The sequence below is a fragment of the Amblyomma mixtum genome, chromosome 2 (assembly GCF_055824585.1).
Source record: "Amblyomma mixtum isolate Tamu chromosome 2, ASM5582458v1, whole genome shotgun sequence".
NCBI lineage: Eukaryota > Metazoa > Arthropoda > Arachnida > Ixodida > Ixodidae > Amblyomma > Amblyomma mixtum.
Genome location: NC_143013.1, coordinates 117,516,299 through 117,534,937, shown reverse-complemented (window position 1 = coordinate 117,534,937; position 18,639 = coordinate 117,516,299). Strand labels below are relative to the sequence as shown.

At 44.9% G+C, this 18,639-nt stretch overlaps 1 protein-coding gene across 1 annotated transcript; it reads right to left on the bottom strand.

Annotated features, from left to right (window-relative positions):
• Window positions 1–503: 503 nt before the first annotated feature.
• Rpn7 (regulatory particle non-ATPase 7) lies at window positions 504–18,500 on the bottom strand. Its single transcript, XM_089572465.1, has 8 exons — window positions 18,251–18,500; window positions 16,005–16,210; window positions 15,494–15,639; window positions 11,249–11,468; window positions 10,802–10,910; window positions 9,821–9,989; window positions 3,198–3,303; window positions 504–674 (listed from the first exon to the last, which is right to left on the bottom strand). The coding sequence occupies exons 1-8, from the start codon at window positions 18,390–18,392 to the stop codon at window positions 606–608; spliced, it is 1,167 nt and encodes a 388-aa protein (XP_089428591.1). The 5' UTR covers window positions 18,393–18,500; the 3' UTR covers window positions 504–605.
• Window positions 18,501–18,639: the final 139 nt, after the last annotated feature.

Here is an 18,639-nt window from a genome sequence, read left to right as displayed (position 1 = left end):
TCCGTCCTGGATCATCCCTTGCAGTTGCAATTCTTGCCGTTAAGAGTTGGGGCGCCACGTCTGTCCTGTGGCCCATACCGAGGCAGAGTACACTGCATGCCAGGTGTCTGGGCTTGTGCAGCCAGCGTCACTACTCGGCACCGCCGTATAGGGGACGTAATAATAGAAGCACTCAAAAGTGGACCAGTAGTTCGCCCATCATTCCGCCGTGAATGGTCTCCGTGTTCTTGCCTCACAGTTAATTCGCTGTGAGGTTGTCCACACGTACAAGTTTCCTTGTCACACATCCGTGAGGGTCCCTTTGCATGATGCTTCCAGGGTTGCCACGTACGCGTCGACCTCATATTGCTTGCCGCCGAGGCGTAGCGAGCTCATGCTGTGCCAGGCTTTGTTCCATCCATACTGGGATTGCGACTTCGTGTTGGACTCTATCTAATCTGATCTAATAGCTACCTAACCTGATCTATTAGCTGGTGAAGACCTCTAGAAATTACAAACAGCACTAGCGGAGAGAATGCACTTTACTTCGACTATTAAAAAAAATCAGATGAGGCACAAGAAACTCCCAGGCTTGTCAGCAGATCTGCTTGCCTCCACAGGCTGGCTCAGATGTTGATGACACGACTCAGCTTCTGTATCCTGTTCAACAGAATGTCTCCTTGCTTGATGCAAGCCTGGAAAAACAAAATCAAAAGAAGACTAACGTCAACACTCGTTACACTATTGCGGCATTCCTCCAAAATGCCATCTTTGTGTGCCACTAAAACTAACGACTAGCCACAGCCTGCAACATAGCTACAGGTGCACTCAGCAGTCTGCCAGCTCTTTTCTTTTTAAGGGGGGACACTGGTCTTGAGAAAAAAATTTTTATTAATGAAGTCAGAGTTACGAAATCTTCAGGGAATATGTATTTTTGTGCGCTGATTCTAGATATGTCATTTAATTTCATGTAAAACAATTCCTTCAGCACTTATGCAATTTTTATGCTAGTATTTTGCGGAGAGTTTTGAAGAAAATTTGCTGCTGGAAACTCGCTGAAATGTATGCCATTGGGTTCTCTTGACACCAAGGAATGCAGTAAGGGTGAAATTGTCTTCCTGCCTATCATAGAACGTAAGTTATAGAGTTTTGAAGGTGTCGCTTCAGAAATGAGAAGGAAAGTGTGTATTCCTGTTTATGAAGTGGCAGCTTCAGTACCCTATAACTCAAGTTCTATGATAGCCAGGATGATCATTTTACCCTTATTGTATTCCTTGGTGTCAAGAGAACCCAATGGCATACATTTCAGCGAGTTTCCTGCAGCAAATTCTCTTCAAAACTCTCTGCAAAATACTAGCATAAAAAGTGCATAAGTGTTCAAGGAATTGTTTCACATGAAATTAAATGGCATATCTAGAATCAGCGCACAAAAATTCATGTGCCCTGAAAATTTCATAACTATGACTAAATTAATAAAATTTTATTTTCAAGACCAGTGTCCCCCCTTAAAATTACAAATGACACCCTACAGATAAAAAAAAATTGAAGCCTCACAATAGGACTTCTAAACTATTTTTCTTGCATTCAAAGTGCGGTTGTCTCAGAATACTAACTGCGTTCCCCTACTTAACAAGCAGAACCTAGCTCATACATTCCCCGTTCATACAATTTCCAGGTTCATACGTTGCAACAATGATCAATAAATTTCCCCACAAAGTTACACTGTCTTTCAGACCAAATTTTTACCATTCACAAATTCTTCTGGCTACAATTTTCTGAAATAATATAATTTCCCAGTGAGTACATTCACACAAATTCATCAAATTCTAATCATGTGGTACGCTCAGCAAGCAAAAAAACAAACAAAAAGCCTATTCTTAAAGAAGAAAATGTGATAGCATTTAGAAGTTGGCCCACCCCCAAATATTAGGACTCCCCGAATTTTGGAGCTGGGCCTTCCACAGAAAATGGATTAATGTGGATTAAAGATCAGAACAGCAAGGATTAAAGGCTGGTTAAGGTTGATTAGTGGGTGGAATAATGCATATTGGTGGGAATTAGTGGGTCGATTAAGGCAGAAGAGTGAGTTAGGTTAGTATAATCCCACACGGTAATCCAATGAAAGGTACCCGAACATTCGAGTCCTCAGATTTTCAAATTTGGCGCTGCTGATTATGTAACAACTATTTCAACCAGTAGGGGAATTTCGTTACGAAGAAACCTGGTGGTTTCTGCAAGACGACCTCAATGCTATCTAATTCAAAGACGTATTACATTCACCGATGCTAAGCATGGAGGCATGAGACACGAGCAGTCTGCCGCAAGGGCAGCTTCTCCGCGGTACACACGTGCAAGGGTATAAAGCATTTGAAAAGTAAAGACATAAGGGAACCTGGGTACTTTCGTCCTTGCCAGTGCGAGACGAGACACATTGTGCAGTTTCTTAAGGACTAAGGACAATGCAAATGCAGACAGAAGTCTAGGGGTACCAGAAAAGTCCTTCACAGCTTGCGCAAATAAATAATTACCAGCCTTTTTAGGAATTGGAAGAGTGAACAAATGGCTTTGGACTTCATTCTTGAGTCAGCCCTCAAGATAATTAAGCGATTTTGGATTACATGTTTTCGCAGAAGCTTTTTTCACGTCATTAAAAAAACACAGTAACGAGGTTTTCTATGCCCATTAGGCTGATTGGGTGTCATTCACAGGATGAGAAGAGTCTGGTGTGTGAGAGAGGTGAAAAGCACTTTCATCGAAGAAAAGCTGCCCTCCGTAACAACGATGACAATGCTCAACTGGGAAGCAAAAGTGGCTTCACCATCAAGACTTCACCGTAGACACACAGATAAAGAAAGTGCACACATGAGCGCCTTCGTTTCTTTCGTCTATGTCCAACAACAAAGTTTATTTGATATTACTCTTTGGGCAGCTCACAAGTATGCATAGCTCACAGAGTGCACGGCCACATTTGAAGATATTGCCACTGGTATCAGTTTACATTCAGTGATAGTCATGACAAAAAAAGGCATCCGAAATAGGCTTCCATTTGTGGAATTCGTATCAGTGCAACAGTTTTGGCACAAAAATTGTAACTGAATTTCAGATCACGCAATGACGTCCTTTCCCACATTTTGCAATGGACGAACGAATGCAGCTAACCTAACCACGCAGACGCGATCAATGCACACCTAACGACCAAGGTAATACAAGCTGCCCACCTGGTACTGGTAGTTTTTACTGTCGGGCCGGTTGGTCTCGACCACCTCGCCCACCTTGTCAATCTTGCAGTGCAGCCGGCCAGCCGCTATGTACCGTGCCAGCTCCCTGTGAGTAAAGGCATCACCAATCATGAACCACGCTAGGATATATATATGGTCTGCAAACTAGGTACTACTATAAAATCTTGGCAATTAGTAGTAGTAGTAGGTAACTTTATTTTCCGACAAGATACAGGAATGGCTTAAGTCGCCTTAAGAGTGGAATGCGGCAGCCTTAGAAGCAACGCTGCCGGTACAGTGGTGAGCAGCCTTGTCTAGAGCGCTCGGGCGGTGCACTTCCTTGCAAACAAATCCAGATTTTGTGGCAGCCTCTAGGGTCCAGCTGCAACGCTTGCACGGAAGTAGCGCCAGATAGCCTCGTAAACAAAGCAGGCACGAAAACTTTGCCCTGTAATGAGGGGCTGCTCTCTAATTTCGGTTTTTGTTACCAAGTGCGCACTGCTCAAGCGCTCTAGACAAGGCTGCTCACCACTGTACATGTTTCTGTGCCTGCGCCAATTCTTTCATCAGATGCACTATGTGGTCACTGTCACCGTATCCTTACGCACATCACCATGTGCTGAGTATATTATTTATTTTATTTATTTACAGATACTGCAATCCACAAGGGATTTTAGCAGGGTGGGAATATAATGCAAACGTAATCAAAGGCAACACAACAGGCAAAGTACACTGCCAGGTACAACAACAAACGCCATAACAATCGCCATTTTAAACACAATGCACTAACCAGTAACAGACCCAGTTCGATCTCAAACGGCAGTAAGACCAAACTTTTGGTAACCTCCTGAGCGTGCGTTGTGCCAGAACCTGAAACTACCAAACCGTTGGCTGTTGTGTTGCCGCTGCTTCATACTTCATAATAGTATTTTCCGCATTTATTGCTTCAAGCTGCGCACGCACCATCACGCCATCACATGGGGAACTATGTAAGGTGGATCTAGGGCGAGAGGGGGTCTACTTTTTTTTTTGGCTGGTGAAGGAAGTGTTAGCTGCGGAGTCTACTTGTATGTGCCAATACACCATATACATTGCACATTATGACCTTTGTGCATTTGTTCACGACGTGTTCGCAAAATCTCCACGCAACTTGAGCACCCCCTTTTTGAAGCCTTAATTTCAGGAGAAAAAAAATACGCAAATGACGCGAGTAAATATGGTAATCACCAGCCCTGCTTCCCCCCCAGTTATCTACTGTGCATGCGTTCATTCTCCAGCCTTGTCTGTGTGCCATGCCGATTTTCGAGATGCAGCTGACAGTACAGAACCACACCTTGTCTGTTTGCATACTGATGCAGCGTCAGCTAGTTTTTCAGACCCGCTTCATTTTGGCAGACTTTTGCGTAGCTTCGCCATGAATCCTATAAGAGTTTATGTACAGCCACGATTGATGTGTTGCTTCACCATGTATCCTATAAGAGTTTATGTACAGCCACGATTGATGTGTTGCTTCACCATGTATCCTATAAGAGTTTATGTACAGCCACGATTGATGTGTTGCTTCACCATGTATCCTATAAGAGTTTATGTACAGCCACGATTGATGTGTTGCTTCACCATGTATCCTATAAGAGTTTATGTACAGCCACGATTGATGTGTTGCTTCACCATGTATCCTATAAGAGTTTATGTACAGCCACGATTGATGTGTTGCTTCACCATGTATCCTATAAGAGTTTATGTACAGCCACGATTGATGTGTTGCTTCACCATGTATCCTATAAGAGTTTATGTACAGCCACGATTGATGTGTTGCTTCACCATGTATCCTATAAGAGTTTATGTACAGCCACGATTGATGTGTTGCTTCACCATGTATCCTATAAGAGTTTATGTACAGCCACGATTGATGTGTTGCTTCACCATGTATCCTATAAGAGTTTATGTACAGCCACGATTGATGTGTTGCTTCACCATGTATCCTATAAGAGTTTATGTACAGCCACGATTGATGTGTTGCTTCACCATGTATCCTATAAGAGTTTATGTACAGCCACGATTGATGTGTTGCTTCACCATGTATCCTATAAGAGTTTATGTACAGCCACGATTGATGTGTTGCTTCACCATGTATCCTATAAGAGTTTATGTACAGCCACGATTGATGTGTTGCTTCACCATGTATCCTATAAGAGTTTATGTACAGCCACGATTGATGTGTTGCTTCACCATGTATCCTATAAGAGTTTATGTACAGCCACGATTGATGTGTTGCTTCACCATGTATCCTATAAGAGTTTATGTACAGCCACGATTGATGTGTTGCTTCACCATGTATCCTATAAGAGTTTATGTACAGCCACGATTGATGTGTTGCTTCACCATGTATCCTATACGAGTTTATGTACAGCCACGATTGATGTGTTGCTTCACCATGTATCCTATAAGAGCTTATGTACAGCCACGATTGATGCGTTGCTTCGCCATGCATCCTATAAGAGTTTATGTACAGCCACGATTGATGTGTTGCTTCACCATGTATCCTATAAGAGTTTACGTACAGCCACGATTGATGTGTTGCTTCACCATGTATCCTATAAGAGTTTACGTACAGCCACGATTGATGTGTTGCTTCACCATGTATCCTATAAGAGTTTATGTACAGCCACGATTGATGTGTTGCTTCACCATGTATCCTATAAGAGTTTATGTACAGCCACGATTGATGTGTTGCTTCACCATGTATCCTATAAGAGTTTATGTACAGCCACGATTGATGTGTTGCTTCACCATGTATCCTATAAGAGTTTATGTACAGCCACGATTGATGTGTTGCTTCACCATGTATCCTATAAGAGTTTATGTACAGCCACGATTGATGTGTTGCTTCACCATGTATCCTATAAGAGTTTATGTACAGCCACGATTGATGTGTTGCTTCACCATGTATCCTATAAGAGTTTATGTACAGCCACGATTGATGTGTTGCTTCACCATGAATCCTATAAGAGTTTATGTACAGCCACGATTGATGTGTTGCTTCACCATGTATCCTATAAGAGTTTATGTACAACCACGATTGAAACTTAAGACACTGCAACTCGCTGGTTGACTTTTCAGATCCATTTTGTGCACACCAGAGTCCTCCCTTAATGCAAGCTGCCATTTTGTTTGCACGGTGAAACCTTGCTAAACCATGCTGTGGATGATTAAAAACTTGGTGCATGTAGCAGAGTTTAAGCTAATGCGATTCCCGAGTTCACATTTCCCTCTGGTTGATACACAGTGATTGCACTGTGCGCAAACAAACATGCATTTTTATCCCTGCCACACAGCCCCCTTGGCGAGGGCTTAAACAGCAGTTCCGTACCTGGAACATTCCTGAACCAAACCCCTTCCTTCTAAATATGCAACAAGGCAGCAGCTAAGCACATGCAGGCTGTTGCATCACTCAGAGTGCCTCCTAAATTGCTTCTGCTGGCTAAACAGCCGCCTTATTCGCCCCGTGTCACATGTGGCAATCCTGGACCGAAATAAACGTGCTACTTCAAAAGTTGTACTGGTAGTGCCATCTATTGCCTGCGGAGGGTTGGAAAGCATTCTTCATTTCGAGCCTTGCATTTGTCTGCTTTTTGCTTTTGTCATTCTGCTGTCCCACAAGGGCTGGTGTTGCTAATGCAGCTGTTGCAAGCACTTCTGTTCGCAGAAGGCATAGTATATGCAGAGGCTGCAGACGGAGGTAAATGGAAATGCTAATCAAACTGTCACACACCCGCGAAGCTTTGATAAAGTCACACACCTGTGACTAAATTGCTCCGGAGCCTTGATGCTGTCACCGTGATACGAAAAACAATCAACGTTTTGCCATTCATCTTATCTGAGTAGCAGCTTATTCGTGCCTATCGGCAGTTTTGAGCCTGGTCCTCCGGCTACGAGCACCTCCCAGGCTTAGTTACAAAATTACGAAAGCAAATGCCAACACAACGCTTTTCTCTGGCAAGCTGAAGGTCCTGCCATTCAATCTTTTTCACCATTTTTTTTTGTATTTACACTTCAGGTCCTCCCCACAGTGCAGGGCAGTTTCTGCCCCGGCATGCTCACTACTGTACGTGGGCATATCACCATCCCAAGCACCACTCATCTGTGAAACTGTGAATCTGTGAAGTTGGCTCCTGCAGAACAAATTACGCTGCACAAACCCTAAAACACCGCATTCCTTCGGTCTTAAACTCCTATTTGTCTGAAGATGTAGACATTTTAGCGCTGAATTCTACACAGCTTAAGAATATTTTTCTTCAATAAAACGTAAACTGTATGTAACCGTTATTAATATTGTATAATTCATAGAGATGTTCTGTTGTCAGTCCTGAAATCTGATGTATTCCTTTTTCGGGAACCATGTTGAAATTCCATGTTCAATTAACCATGTTCAATTTACCTTCCTCAGATTTCTTTCAGTATCATGTTTTGTTGCCATGTATTGTTACCATAGGCATTTCTTCATTTAGTCGTGTCAAAACGACTGTTCTTCTGACATGCTTGTTGTTATTAAGTGTTTTGCTGTCAAGTGCCACCTGTCGTTTTCATGTAGGGGGGCGGGGACCAGTCAAGCTGCGGTTGCAGCTTTTAGCCCTGTCTCCTTCCATCTTTTTTTGATGGAAAATAAAGTTTATCTTATCTTATCTTAACTGTCATGGAATGGCAAAACCAAAAAAAAGCAGGAACTATTGTGTTTGTGTTTTCTGTGCCTAGAGTAGTGGCTTACTGCTTGACAAATCCACACTGATGTGATTGCATGATTCTTTCCGCTGCTTGGAAATAACGAGCTTAAACAGTAACTTGTTCAGCTGAACGCATTTCTTTTGATGGCCTCATCTTTTAGACTTTTAAGTAGGGGTGTGCGAATATTCGAAATTTTCGAATACATTTCGAATATTATATTTTTAGTATTCGTATTCGATTCGAAATCCAAGTATTCGCGTTGTTCCGAATATTCGATCCAACGCGAATATTAGTATCTAGCCGACTATTCTACTGCGAGCACCGGCGTTCATTGCGGTCCGCAAGTCGTATCGACAGAGAAATAACATGGCGGCGCCCAGAGCAATGCGTAACGTTGGGCCATGACTTAGCTGTCTGCGCTGGTGAGCTTCTTTGTGGGTATAACTGCAAAGCTGGTATAGTCAGAGCTGTGCACGAAATACCCCGCAATACGTACCAGTTCAGTGCCAAGTGAGATGGCATTTTCTGTGGCTGGAGAAGTCGTTTCAGCTAGAAGGGAACGACTTCTGCCTGACCATGTGGAGCAGCTCGTTTTCCTTTACGACAACCTTTTATGTTCATCCCAGCAATGCGCTTTTGTGCTTATGGCAAGCTAGCCTTAATCAATGCTGTGTACTAGGCATATTCTCAGATATTTCCTCTCTTCTAAGAATAATGTTCGAGACTTTGTTACTTTTTGTGCGGCCACACACACCTTTTGTGTTCATTTAATCATTGATAGTTGAACTGGGATGTTCTTTGGTGGTGAAATAAATGTTTTGTAATGGTTAAATGCGTCTGTCCTTGATTATTCGATATTCGGAACCAAGTATTCGTATTCGATTCATATTCGAAAAGTTTCATATTCGCACACCCCTACTTTTAAGTAATCAATGCAGAGTCCAAAGAATTGTTCGCTGATTGCTTTTTCACAATGCATTCATAAAAGAAATTAAACTTATCATATTCTACTCAGGTTTGATCCAGGCCGCAGTGGTCGCATTTCGATGGACGCGAGATTCCAGAGGCCCGTGTGCTGTGCGATGTCAGTGCACGTTGAAGAACCCCAGGTGGTGGAAACTTCCGGAGCCCTCCACTACGGCGTCCCTCATAGCCTGAGTCGCTTTGGGACGTCAAACCCCCGTAAACCAAATGCCCTGGAAACATCTGACCTTACTAAAAATTGCATGCTTTTGACTAAAACTACAAATCGTCGCATGATTTGTGATGCTTCTATACAGGCATACATTATCAGTGTGCTATCTATAGTTTCAATTTATCAGCTCCCTCTATTTTCGCCCAGTGCAATAGGGGATATTCAAAATTCCGCAAGTGCACTTTCCCTCATAACAATGTTGTCCCAAACAAGATGGCTGACCATGCGTTTCCAGCTGAAACAAAGCAAGAAAGACTGGTTTTTTGTTTGATTCTTCCAAAATATGTTTTTTAAATTCTGTCCACACCTTTAGCGCCTGTCCTGTATCCCACGTAGTTCCTTTGTAGCGAAGTCGGCCATCTTGTTTGGGGCAACATAGTTATGTGGGGAAGCGCACTTGCGGAATTTTCCACTTATAACAATACTGAAGTGCCATGGAAATACCATTGTTATAACCAATAATTGTTATAACAGGGTTGTGCTGAAAACACCACAGAACACACGCAAAAGTTGACGGTGCCACTACTGACCATTGTTATATCCGATATATTGTTATAACCGGTATTGTTATAAGTGGGTTTGACTGTATCCCCTATAACAGGCAGAAAATTTGACCAGGACATGACCCCGTACTCAAAAGCTGCGTTTGTAGGCCTAATTCTTTGTTTTAACAACTTGAGGTACTCTGCACTGAGTGGACACTCACTGGTCGATAAAGGACACGGTGACCCCGAAGGCGTCGGCCATGTACTGCAGTGTCAGGCTGCGGTAGGACTCCAGCAGCTGACTGTACGCCAGGATTCGCATCTCCCGCACGTAGAAGCGCGCGTGCGGAGCCCACAGACGGTCCCGCTGGAGCAGTCGCTCCACATGCGCTGAAAAAGCACATGCAACGAGCGTTGTTTCCTCTGCAGCACTCTTCCACGAGATTCCGAGACGAAGTCGGCACCTGCCAACTGCCCTCTTTGCCACTGTGAATGTGTGGCCAGTGAGCTGGGTCGGCAATAACTGAGCTACAGTTCTTTTCACAGTTGAAACAGTGCGTACTGCAATGAATACAGTAAGGATAATGCTTCTGTGACCAGAGATGCTTGTTTAGGATAGGAATGTTTGGCTCCCTTTGATGCACTTAATCACAGATGCAAATACTCTAGTGCTGTTATCAGTCATGAATAAGAGTTCCATCCCTGCAAGCCTCGCATAAGATATACAACATAACCTCCCTTTGCTTTCTCTCTTGTAGCTCCACAATGATATCATGCCACATTACTGGCCTTCTATAGCTGAGCTACTGTAATATATTTCACGAGACACGATCAGAGCATCCCATGGCATGAGGCAACCTGACAGGTCCCTGAATGACTGACGCTCTTAGTTCAAAGTTCAACTTGTTAGGTGAACACAGAAAATGATTGAAGCAGTTTGTCCATACTCCATCCCGCAACACAATCACAGGGGCGGCTACGAATGAACACAAGGTGGCAGCTAAGCCTAGCAAGCATGCAACGGTGACCAAAATAACAAGAGCTTCAGCTATCAATCAGAAAAACGGAGAAGCAGTTGTGAACTATGGATTGCAGGCTTAGCTTGCCAACAACTTTTGGTCAATGCATGGAAAGGAGTTCGAAGACTGAGGGGACCAGCACAAGACTGCAAGTGCCAGAGGGGAGACAGGAGAACAGCTCACCGAGCTTCCTGAAGAAGCTGGCGTACTGGCACCTGTACAGGGAGAACAGGTACTCGCTGATGTCGGGCACGCTGTGCAGCACTTCCAGGATCTCCGAACCCTTCACGACCTGCAGCACACACCAAGGTGAAGGAACTACTCAGATATTTCGCCCCCATAATAACCAAGTCAGGGTACAACGTCACAGAGATAAAGTACAGTATTAGCAGCATACAGTCAGCAGCTTCAGCTCTTTCTGAGAAGAACTCTCTCTCTATCGTCACGGTAAATGTCAGGCCATAGCGAATGTGCGGCCACAGGCACGAGGTGAGAGAGGAACTGCAAGCTTTGCCCACATTTGTAATATTACAAGAAACACACGCTCAAGTGCCTCCGAAACACACAGCTGTCCTCGGGTGCTCTTTCGGAGCAGTGTCCCGCAGTGGACGTAGTTAGGCTGGCGGGTACCTTCTCCCGGAGCTCCACCCGGGGCAGGGAGATCATGCTGGCCAGCACGGTGTAGGTGACGAAGCGCTGGTAGTCCATCAGCTCGTAGCAGGTGAAGGTCGAGACGGTGTCCAGGAAGGAGGCCGCAGCCGCCTTGAAGTCCCGCACCGCCAGGCTGTACAGGCCCTGGTACACCTTGAGCCGGTTCCTCCGGTCCCAGTCACCACCTTCCTCGATCAGGCTGCACCAAAGGGTGTACCATCATCATCAGCCTCACTACGCCCGCTGCAGGGCAAAGGCCTCTCCCCCCATGTCTCTCCAATTAACCCTTACTTTTGCCAGCTGCGGCCACCATGTCCCCGCAAATTCCTTAATCTCATCCGCCCACCTAACTTTCTGCCGCCCTCTGCTAGGCTTGCCTTCTCTTGGAATCCACTCCGTTACCCTTAAGGACCAGCGGTTATCTTGCCTTCGCGTTACATGCCCTGCCCAAGCCCACTTCTTCCTCTTGATTTCAACTAGGATGTCATTAACCCGCGTTTGTTCTCTCACCCACTCCGCCGCTTCCGATCTCTTAATGTGACACTTATCATTTTTCTTTCCATGGCTCGCTGCATTGTCCTTAAAGGTGCACTGAAGAGGAATCTGAACTCGTCTTTTTGCCGCGGGAACTCGATCTACACATTCCTAGCATTCTTAGAAACTGCGACTTATTGCCCTGTGTGGCCAATTTCCCTAATTAAATCGAATTAACGTCCGGCTCCCGTCTTTTTTTTTTAATTCTGCCTCGTACGGTGGGCGGAGTCGACCAACGCGTGGAGTGCCCTTCAGCCAGCTCCGTGGAGGCTTTGCTTTCGCTTCATTTTGTTTTTTAGGTTTCCGTGAATAAATAGTTTCATTTGCAGATAATATAACCGCAAAATAAGCCCGCAGAAATAAAAATAGGCGGGGACTATTTGCTTCTACGGACTACTATGTCTTACTCCGCCGATGGCAGAGCGGCAAGCCGCCACGGGACTGGGTGAAAGGCACTCCCAGCGTTGGTCGACTCCGCCCACCATACGAGGCAGAATTAAAAAAAAAAAGGCGGGAGCCGGATGTTAATTCAATTTAATTAGGGAAATTGGCCACACAGGGCAATAAATCGAAGTTTCTAAGAATGCTCGAAACATGTAGATTGAGTTCCCGCGGCAAAAAGACGAGTTCAGATTCCTCTTCAGTGCACCTTTAACTTAAGCTGAACCCTCTTTCTTAGTCTCCACGTTTCTGCCCCATAGGTGAGTACTGGTAAGATATGGCTGTTGTACACTTTCCTCATGAGAGATATTGGTAAACTGCCATTCATGACCTGAGAGAACCTGCCATATGCGCTCTACCCCGTTCTTATTCTTCTAGTTATTTCCCTCTCATGATCTGGATTAGCAGTCACTACCTGCCCGAAGTAGACTTATTCTCTTACCACTTCCTACCTCCCTACAAACTGAGAACTGCTGTTCCCTTGCTAGACTGCTGAACATTACTTTGGTTTTCTGCGTGTTAATTCTTAGCCCCACCGTTCTGCTCTGCCTGTCTAACTCATTGGTCATGCTTTGCAGTTCATGTTCTGAGTGACACCAATCATACGGTGCTTAACATTTAAAGAATGCATACCGGCTATGAGAGATGTCACAGTGGATACTTACGGATTAATTTCTACCACCTGCGGTTCTTTAAAGGGGAACTGAGGACAGCTCCACCCAGGATTTGTTCTTAGTAAAAATCAATCCTATCACTCTTTCCGGCTTTCGAAATTTCAATGCCATGGATGATGATCTAGCCCAATGTCAGGGATTTGCACACAGAAAACCACTGTGACAAATTACTGCTTGTTTGTGAGAACAGATGGTGATGGCTACCCCTTTTTTTGATTTTTCAACCTTCTCCAACAGAACAAAAGCTTCCGTTTTCAGTGAAGGTAGTCCCTTTGTCATTAAAACGTAGTAATCTATCAGCCCAGGTCAACTTCGATCTGTCCCGAGTGTTCCTTCAACTTGCAATGACATCAGACAGCAAACTGGTGTTTTTACATTTTGCCAGCAGTGAGATGTGGCTGCCAAGGCTGGGATTCGACCCCGCATCCTTGCATTGAGCAGGCACACATGACAGCCACTAAGTTGCCACAGTGGGTGCTCACCTTATTGTTCGTTCTTCTTTTTCAGGCAGGGGCTTAAAAATACACAGGGTTTGTCACCAATCGCTATGTAACTTACTTCACACGAGTGGAAAAACCCAAACCACAGATCCAAAGCAGACAAAAGTAGCAAATGCAGCGCTTGTAATACGTATCGCACCCACTCAACAACTAACTAGCGTTGGCAGCAAGAACTGTGACGAGGCTGAAGTCTGCATTTCTGGTTCTCCGGCGATCTTACATAGTGATGTGAATGAACACAGTATTCAACAGCTACCCCAGCGCTCTCAACAAAGACTGCAGGAACTTGTTCATGCAACCCAGTAAAGACACTGATCACATGCAGAGCGGCCAGCCATGCTATACGGAGTCACTTAAGTTCCGTCACAGCAGAAAACAACTCAGAGAACAACACTCTGTTGGCACGCTGGCTATCAGTACAGCACCCCACAGGGAGACAAGGGAGGTTCTGAGGGGAACCTGCAACCAGTGCTTTAAGGGGGGAAGAGGGTCTTAGAAATAAATTTTTATTAATGAAGTCACAACTATGAAATCTTCGGGGAACATACATTTTTGCGTGCTGATTCCAAATATGTAATTTAATTTCATGTACACGTCCTTGTGCACTTATGCAATATGTTAGATAACGTTTGCCGAGAGTTTGAAAGAAATTCTACAGCAGAGAACTTGTCAGATTGCATGCCATTGGTTTCTCTTGACGTCAAGCTATGCAATAAGGGCAAAATTATCATCCTGCCTTTCATAGAAGGTGAGTCATAGTACTTTGAAATCATCAGTTTCTTCCCCTCTGTGAAGTGACAAATTCAACACCCTGTAACTCAACTTCTATGATAGGTAGGATAATAATTGTGGCCTAATTGCCTAGTCTGATGTCAAGACAAGCCAATGGCATGAGCCCTAGGAAGTTTCCTGCAGCAAAATTTATTGAAAGCTCTCGGCAAAAAGTTGTTACACAACATATTATATTAGTACAGAAGGACTTGTTTTACATAAATTTAAATCACACATTCGGAATCAGCACGAAAAAATACATGTTTCTTGAAAGCTGCATAATGGTGACTTTATTAACAAAAATGTTCTTTCTAAGACGAGCTTCCCACCTTAAACGGGAAGCACCAACTAAAACCATTGCGACAAATGAGAAGAAACTGAAATGAAGAGGCAAAACAAGCCCGGAAGAGACCCGTGAAGAAGAAGCCCGGGAGTTCAACAGAAGATAGCAGAACAACAAAAGCAGGACATTTGGAAGACAGCGCAGTTTCTCAAACGGGAGGCCATGAAACAAGGAAGAGAACGGCACAGAGGAGGCAAGAGAGCCAGACATGGGAAGCAGCAACAGCAGAGGGTCAGCGAGTGTGGAGCTTAAAGGTGCAGTGAAGAGGAATCTGAACTAGTCTTTTTGCCGCGGGAACTCAATCTGCACGTTCCCAGCATTCTTAGAAACTTCGATTTATTGCAATGTGTGGCCGATTTCTCTAATTAAATCGAATTAACATCCGGCTCCCGCCTTTATTTTTTGAATTCTCCCTGTACGGTGGGCGGAGTCGACCAATGCGTGGAGTGCCTTTCAGCCAGCTCCGTGGAGGCTTTGCTTTCGCTTTATTTTGTTTTTTTTTTAGGTTTCCGTGAATAAATAGTTTCATTCACAGATAATATAGCCGCAAAATAAGCCCGCAGAAATAAAAATACGCCCAGACTATTTGCTACTATGGACTACTACGTATTACTCCACCGATGGCAGAGCGGCATGCCACCACGGGACTGGGTGAAAGGCACTCCACGCGTTGGTCGACTCCGCCCACCGCACGGGGGAGAACTAAAAAAAAAGGCGGGAGCCAGATGTTAATTCGATTTAATTAGGGAAATCGGCCACACAGGGCAATAAATCGAAGTTTTCCAAGAATGCTGGGAATGTGTAGATTGAGTTCCCGTGGCAAAGAGACGAGTTCAGATTCCTCGTCACTGCACCTTTAAGCAGGACGTGCAGGATCCAGAAGAAGAGTACAAACAGAGGAGCACAAAAAGCCAGTCCAGGAGGGGGAGGGAGGGGTGCCTCCGAGAAACGCAGTGCTCGCCTCTTGGCCTTGTCGATGTTGCGCGTGATGAGGTCGTGGTCGAGGTAGAACAGCCCCAACCGGATCAGGTGGAACAGCAGGTCGAGACGGTGGCCCAGAGACACCGTCTTGTCGTACGTCTTGCGCAGCTGCGTCAGTGCTGCCTCCTGCCAGCACGCAACGCAACGAATGAAAGCAGCAACGAATGAAATGCGAACAAGAAAACTGAGGTGGCAACACAAAAACACCAACATATTAGCTCCTGTATTGGAAATACAAGCGCGGTTCAATAACAAGAGACTTTATGCCTTCGAAATTGAAATAGCAGGAGCTCGTATACAGCTTCCCCTGGCTAAGAGCTGTGCATTTTCCAGTGCGTGGTTCAATTGTCTTGTTCACGTTTCATTTCTCAGTGATAGTACAGTGCAGAGGTGCTTTCGTATTTCACCTCCATTAAAATGCAGCTTCTGCAAATGGGATTCAATTTTGCAACCCAGGCCCGGAAAGTTTCCTCTTTCTACCAGCAACGCACCTTGTCCCCTATGCGGCTGAGGTACTCAGCCTTGGCCAGGTGGGCCTCACGGACTTCCATCTCGCTCAGGTTCTTCTCGGCATCCTCGATGGCAGAGTCAAGCCGCGCAATCTCAGCCGTGTTGGCTGTCTTCATGTTGTTCAGGAGACGCTGGTCTACGGGCCAGCCAAGCTCAGCACAGGTCTCCTCGTAGAAAGGGGCCATGTCTGCAAACAAGTTGATTGGTTGGTTTATTGGAGTTTAACGTCCCAAAGCAACTCAGACTATGAGGGACGCCGTAGTGAAGGGCTCCGGAAATTTCCGCCACCTGGGGTTCTATAACGTGCACTGACACCGCACAGCACACGGACCTCTAGAATTTCGCCTTCATCGAAATTCAGCTGCCGCAGCCGAGATCGAACCCACGTCTTTCAGGTCAGCAGCTGAGCACCATAACTCCTGAGCCACCATGGCAGCTCTGAAATTCTTGTTTTAAAGCGATAGCATAGGAGGTTTATGAAGGCAAAAATTGTCCGGACAACTAGTACGCTGTTACTTGCTATGTAGTAACAGTACATACTCAGGTTATACATTTATCAACTTTCATTTCTGTCTATTCCCTTCATCCCACCCACTGCCTTCATGAGTGGTGTCTCACAGACCTTGCAGGTTCCTTTCGAACTAAAATGCTTCACCATGCTGACCGTTTGTTCATGTTATCAACACTACCAAAACAACAAAAGTTCAAAACTTGTTTGAAAGAGTTTTAAGGGCTGCATCAGCTTGTAGGATAAGAAATGGGCGTGCTTACAGACCCATCCTCGAAGTTGCTCTCACAAGAAAGTTCTAAACTGCTAATAAATGAAGCTAAGACGTGCACAACTAGCAAACATGCTCAAGCGCTAGTAGTGAACAATGAGTCATTTCAAAGATTTTATTAGTTTGAGAGAGTAAGTGCTGCAAAACTGAAGAAGGCAGGGCAGACTTGTGCACTTTGCGATGAGTCCAGAATTTTTTTTTTTCTTTCCAAAAGGAACTTTAGAAGCATCTCGTGTGTGAAGGAAATATGTCGGGATGTGACAGAACATGTGTTCTCAGACTATTTGGCATTGATTCAATGCACACACTGTCTTACATTTGCAGACTGAGCATTTGCACCCTGAACACCCCAGCCCCAAGCCGGTGTTTGTTAAACAAATGTCACCATTGCAAGACATTGTATCCAGCTCAATTGTGAGAATAGCCATACTTTCGGTAGTATTAATGCATTCCCCATCAACAGTGTCATACACAGACATCAACACAGACATCAGCGTAGCCAGTGCCAGCATTCTGCACGCCACACAGAAACTTAACTTCATGAAAATACAGCGAAATTCACGGCAAACTTTCATTGTTCAACCCTGTGAAACCCACACGTGGAGATCACACATTTCGAGTTTGTTTGATAGTGTGTGTACAGGCTGCCTACCCTGAGACGCAGTGAATCTCAACACAGAAAGCTACAAAGTAATTGACAAGTTAGCTGTTTTAAGATTTTTACTCCCAGACCAAAATTTGCAGCATTGCGCTACTATGTTTGCTCCGTTCCTTATGGTCATTAAGCACTGGAGCTCTTCAATATCGCCTGGTTGGCATCGTGTGCCAGTACCACAAGCCAGGCATGTCTATTTCGACAGGTAGCATTCAGAGGGGTAGCCAATGCCCTAAGGTTTACAGAGGTGAGTAGCACACATTGGCAGTGGAGATTAACGAGCCAACGCATGTTGACCGGTGCACATATGTTTGTAAAATGAAATAGCCAACTAAACGAAAGATAATTAGCAAACAGCAACGCCCGGAAGTTTAACGGAAAGCATCGGAGTCTGCAAAATATCGAAGATGCTTATCCAGCTGAGTCACTGCGATAAGTCGCGGCTTTGAAGGCTGCGTACAAGGCACGGATCATACTAACTAGCACTTATGAGCCCGCTCTCGAGGTGGTCTGCATCTTTAACGTGTCGTGTGACGTCCAGACGAATCATATGCCTTGAATGTTATGTTCTTTTGCACTCCACCTATGCTATACCGCAAGTCTTTCAATGAACTTTGACAGGACTTCTCCCCAAGACAACTCGAGACCCATTCGCAAGCGGCAGAAAGTGCTCGATACACCGCTCGCACGAGAAACATAGTTCACGCGTTTTATTATCACGACGGCATTTCACGGGTCAGCCGGCAAAGGAAACTGTACTGCTGACCGACCGCGAACAAGTTCAGGTGCTTACTGTGCTCGGTGATCGCCGTCATGAGGTCTTGCTTGATCTTGTCGTTCTTGGGCTCATGATGGGCCAACACAAACTTCATCTGCGCCAACTCGAGGTTGGGATTCTTCTCCAGACTCTCCTCTTCCAAATTTTCCAACGGCATGATGAATCAAAATTGATCCGGCACACGACGCGCTAGCAAAGACGACAATCACCCACGCTACGAGCGCCTCCACGCCTAGACAGATGAAAAATGTTACGCCATGCACAGATCAGCCTAGACGTACGAGTGTCAGTAGGGTGGAAGAGGTAAGCAGCGGCAAGACGGTCTTAGTGCCAGTAGTATTTTTGTTAAAAATTAAAAATCGGAGTGTTATTTTCAATAAAACTTGTGTTAAAAATATTTTATT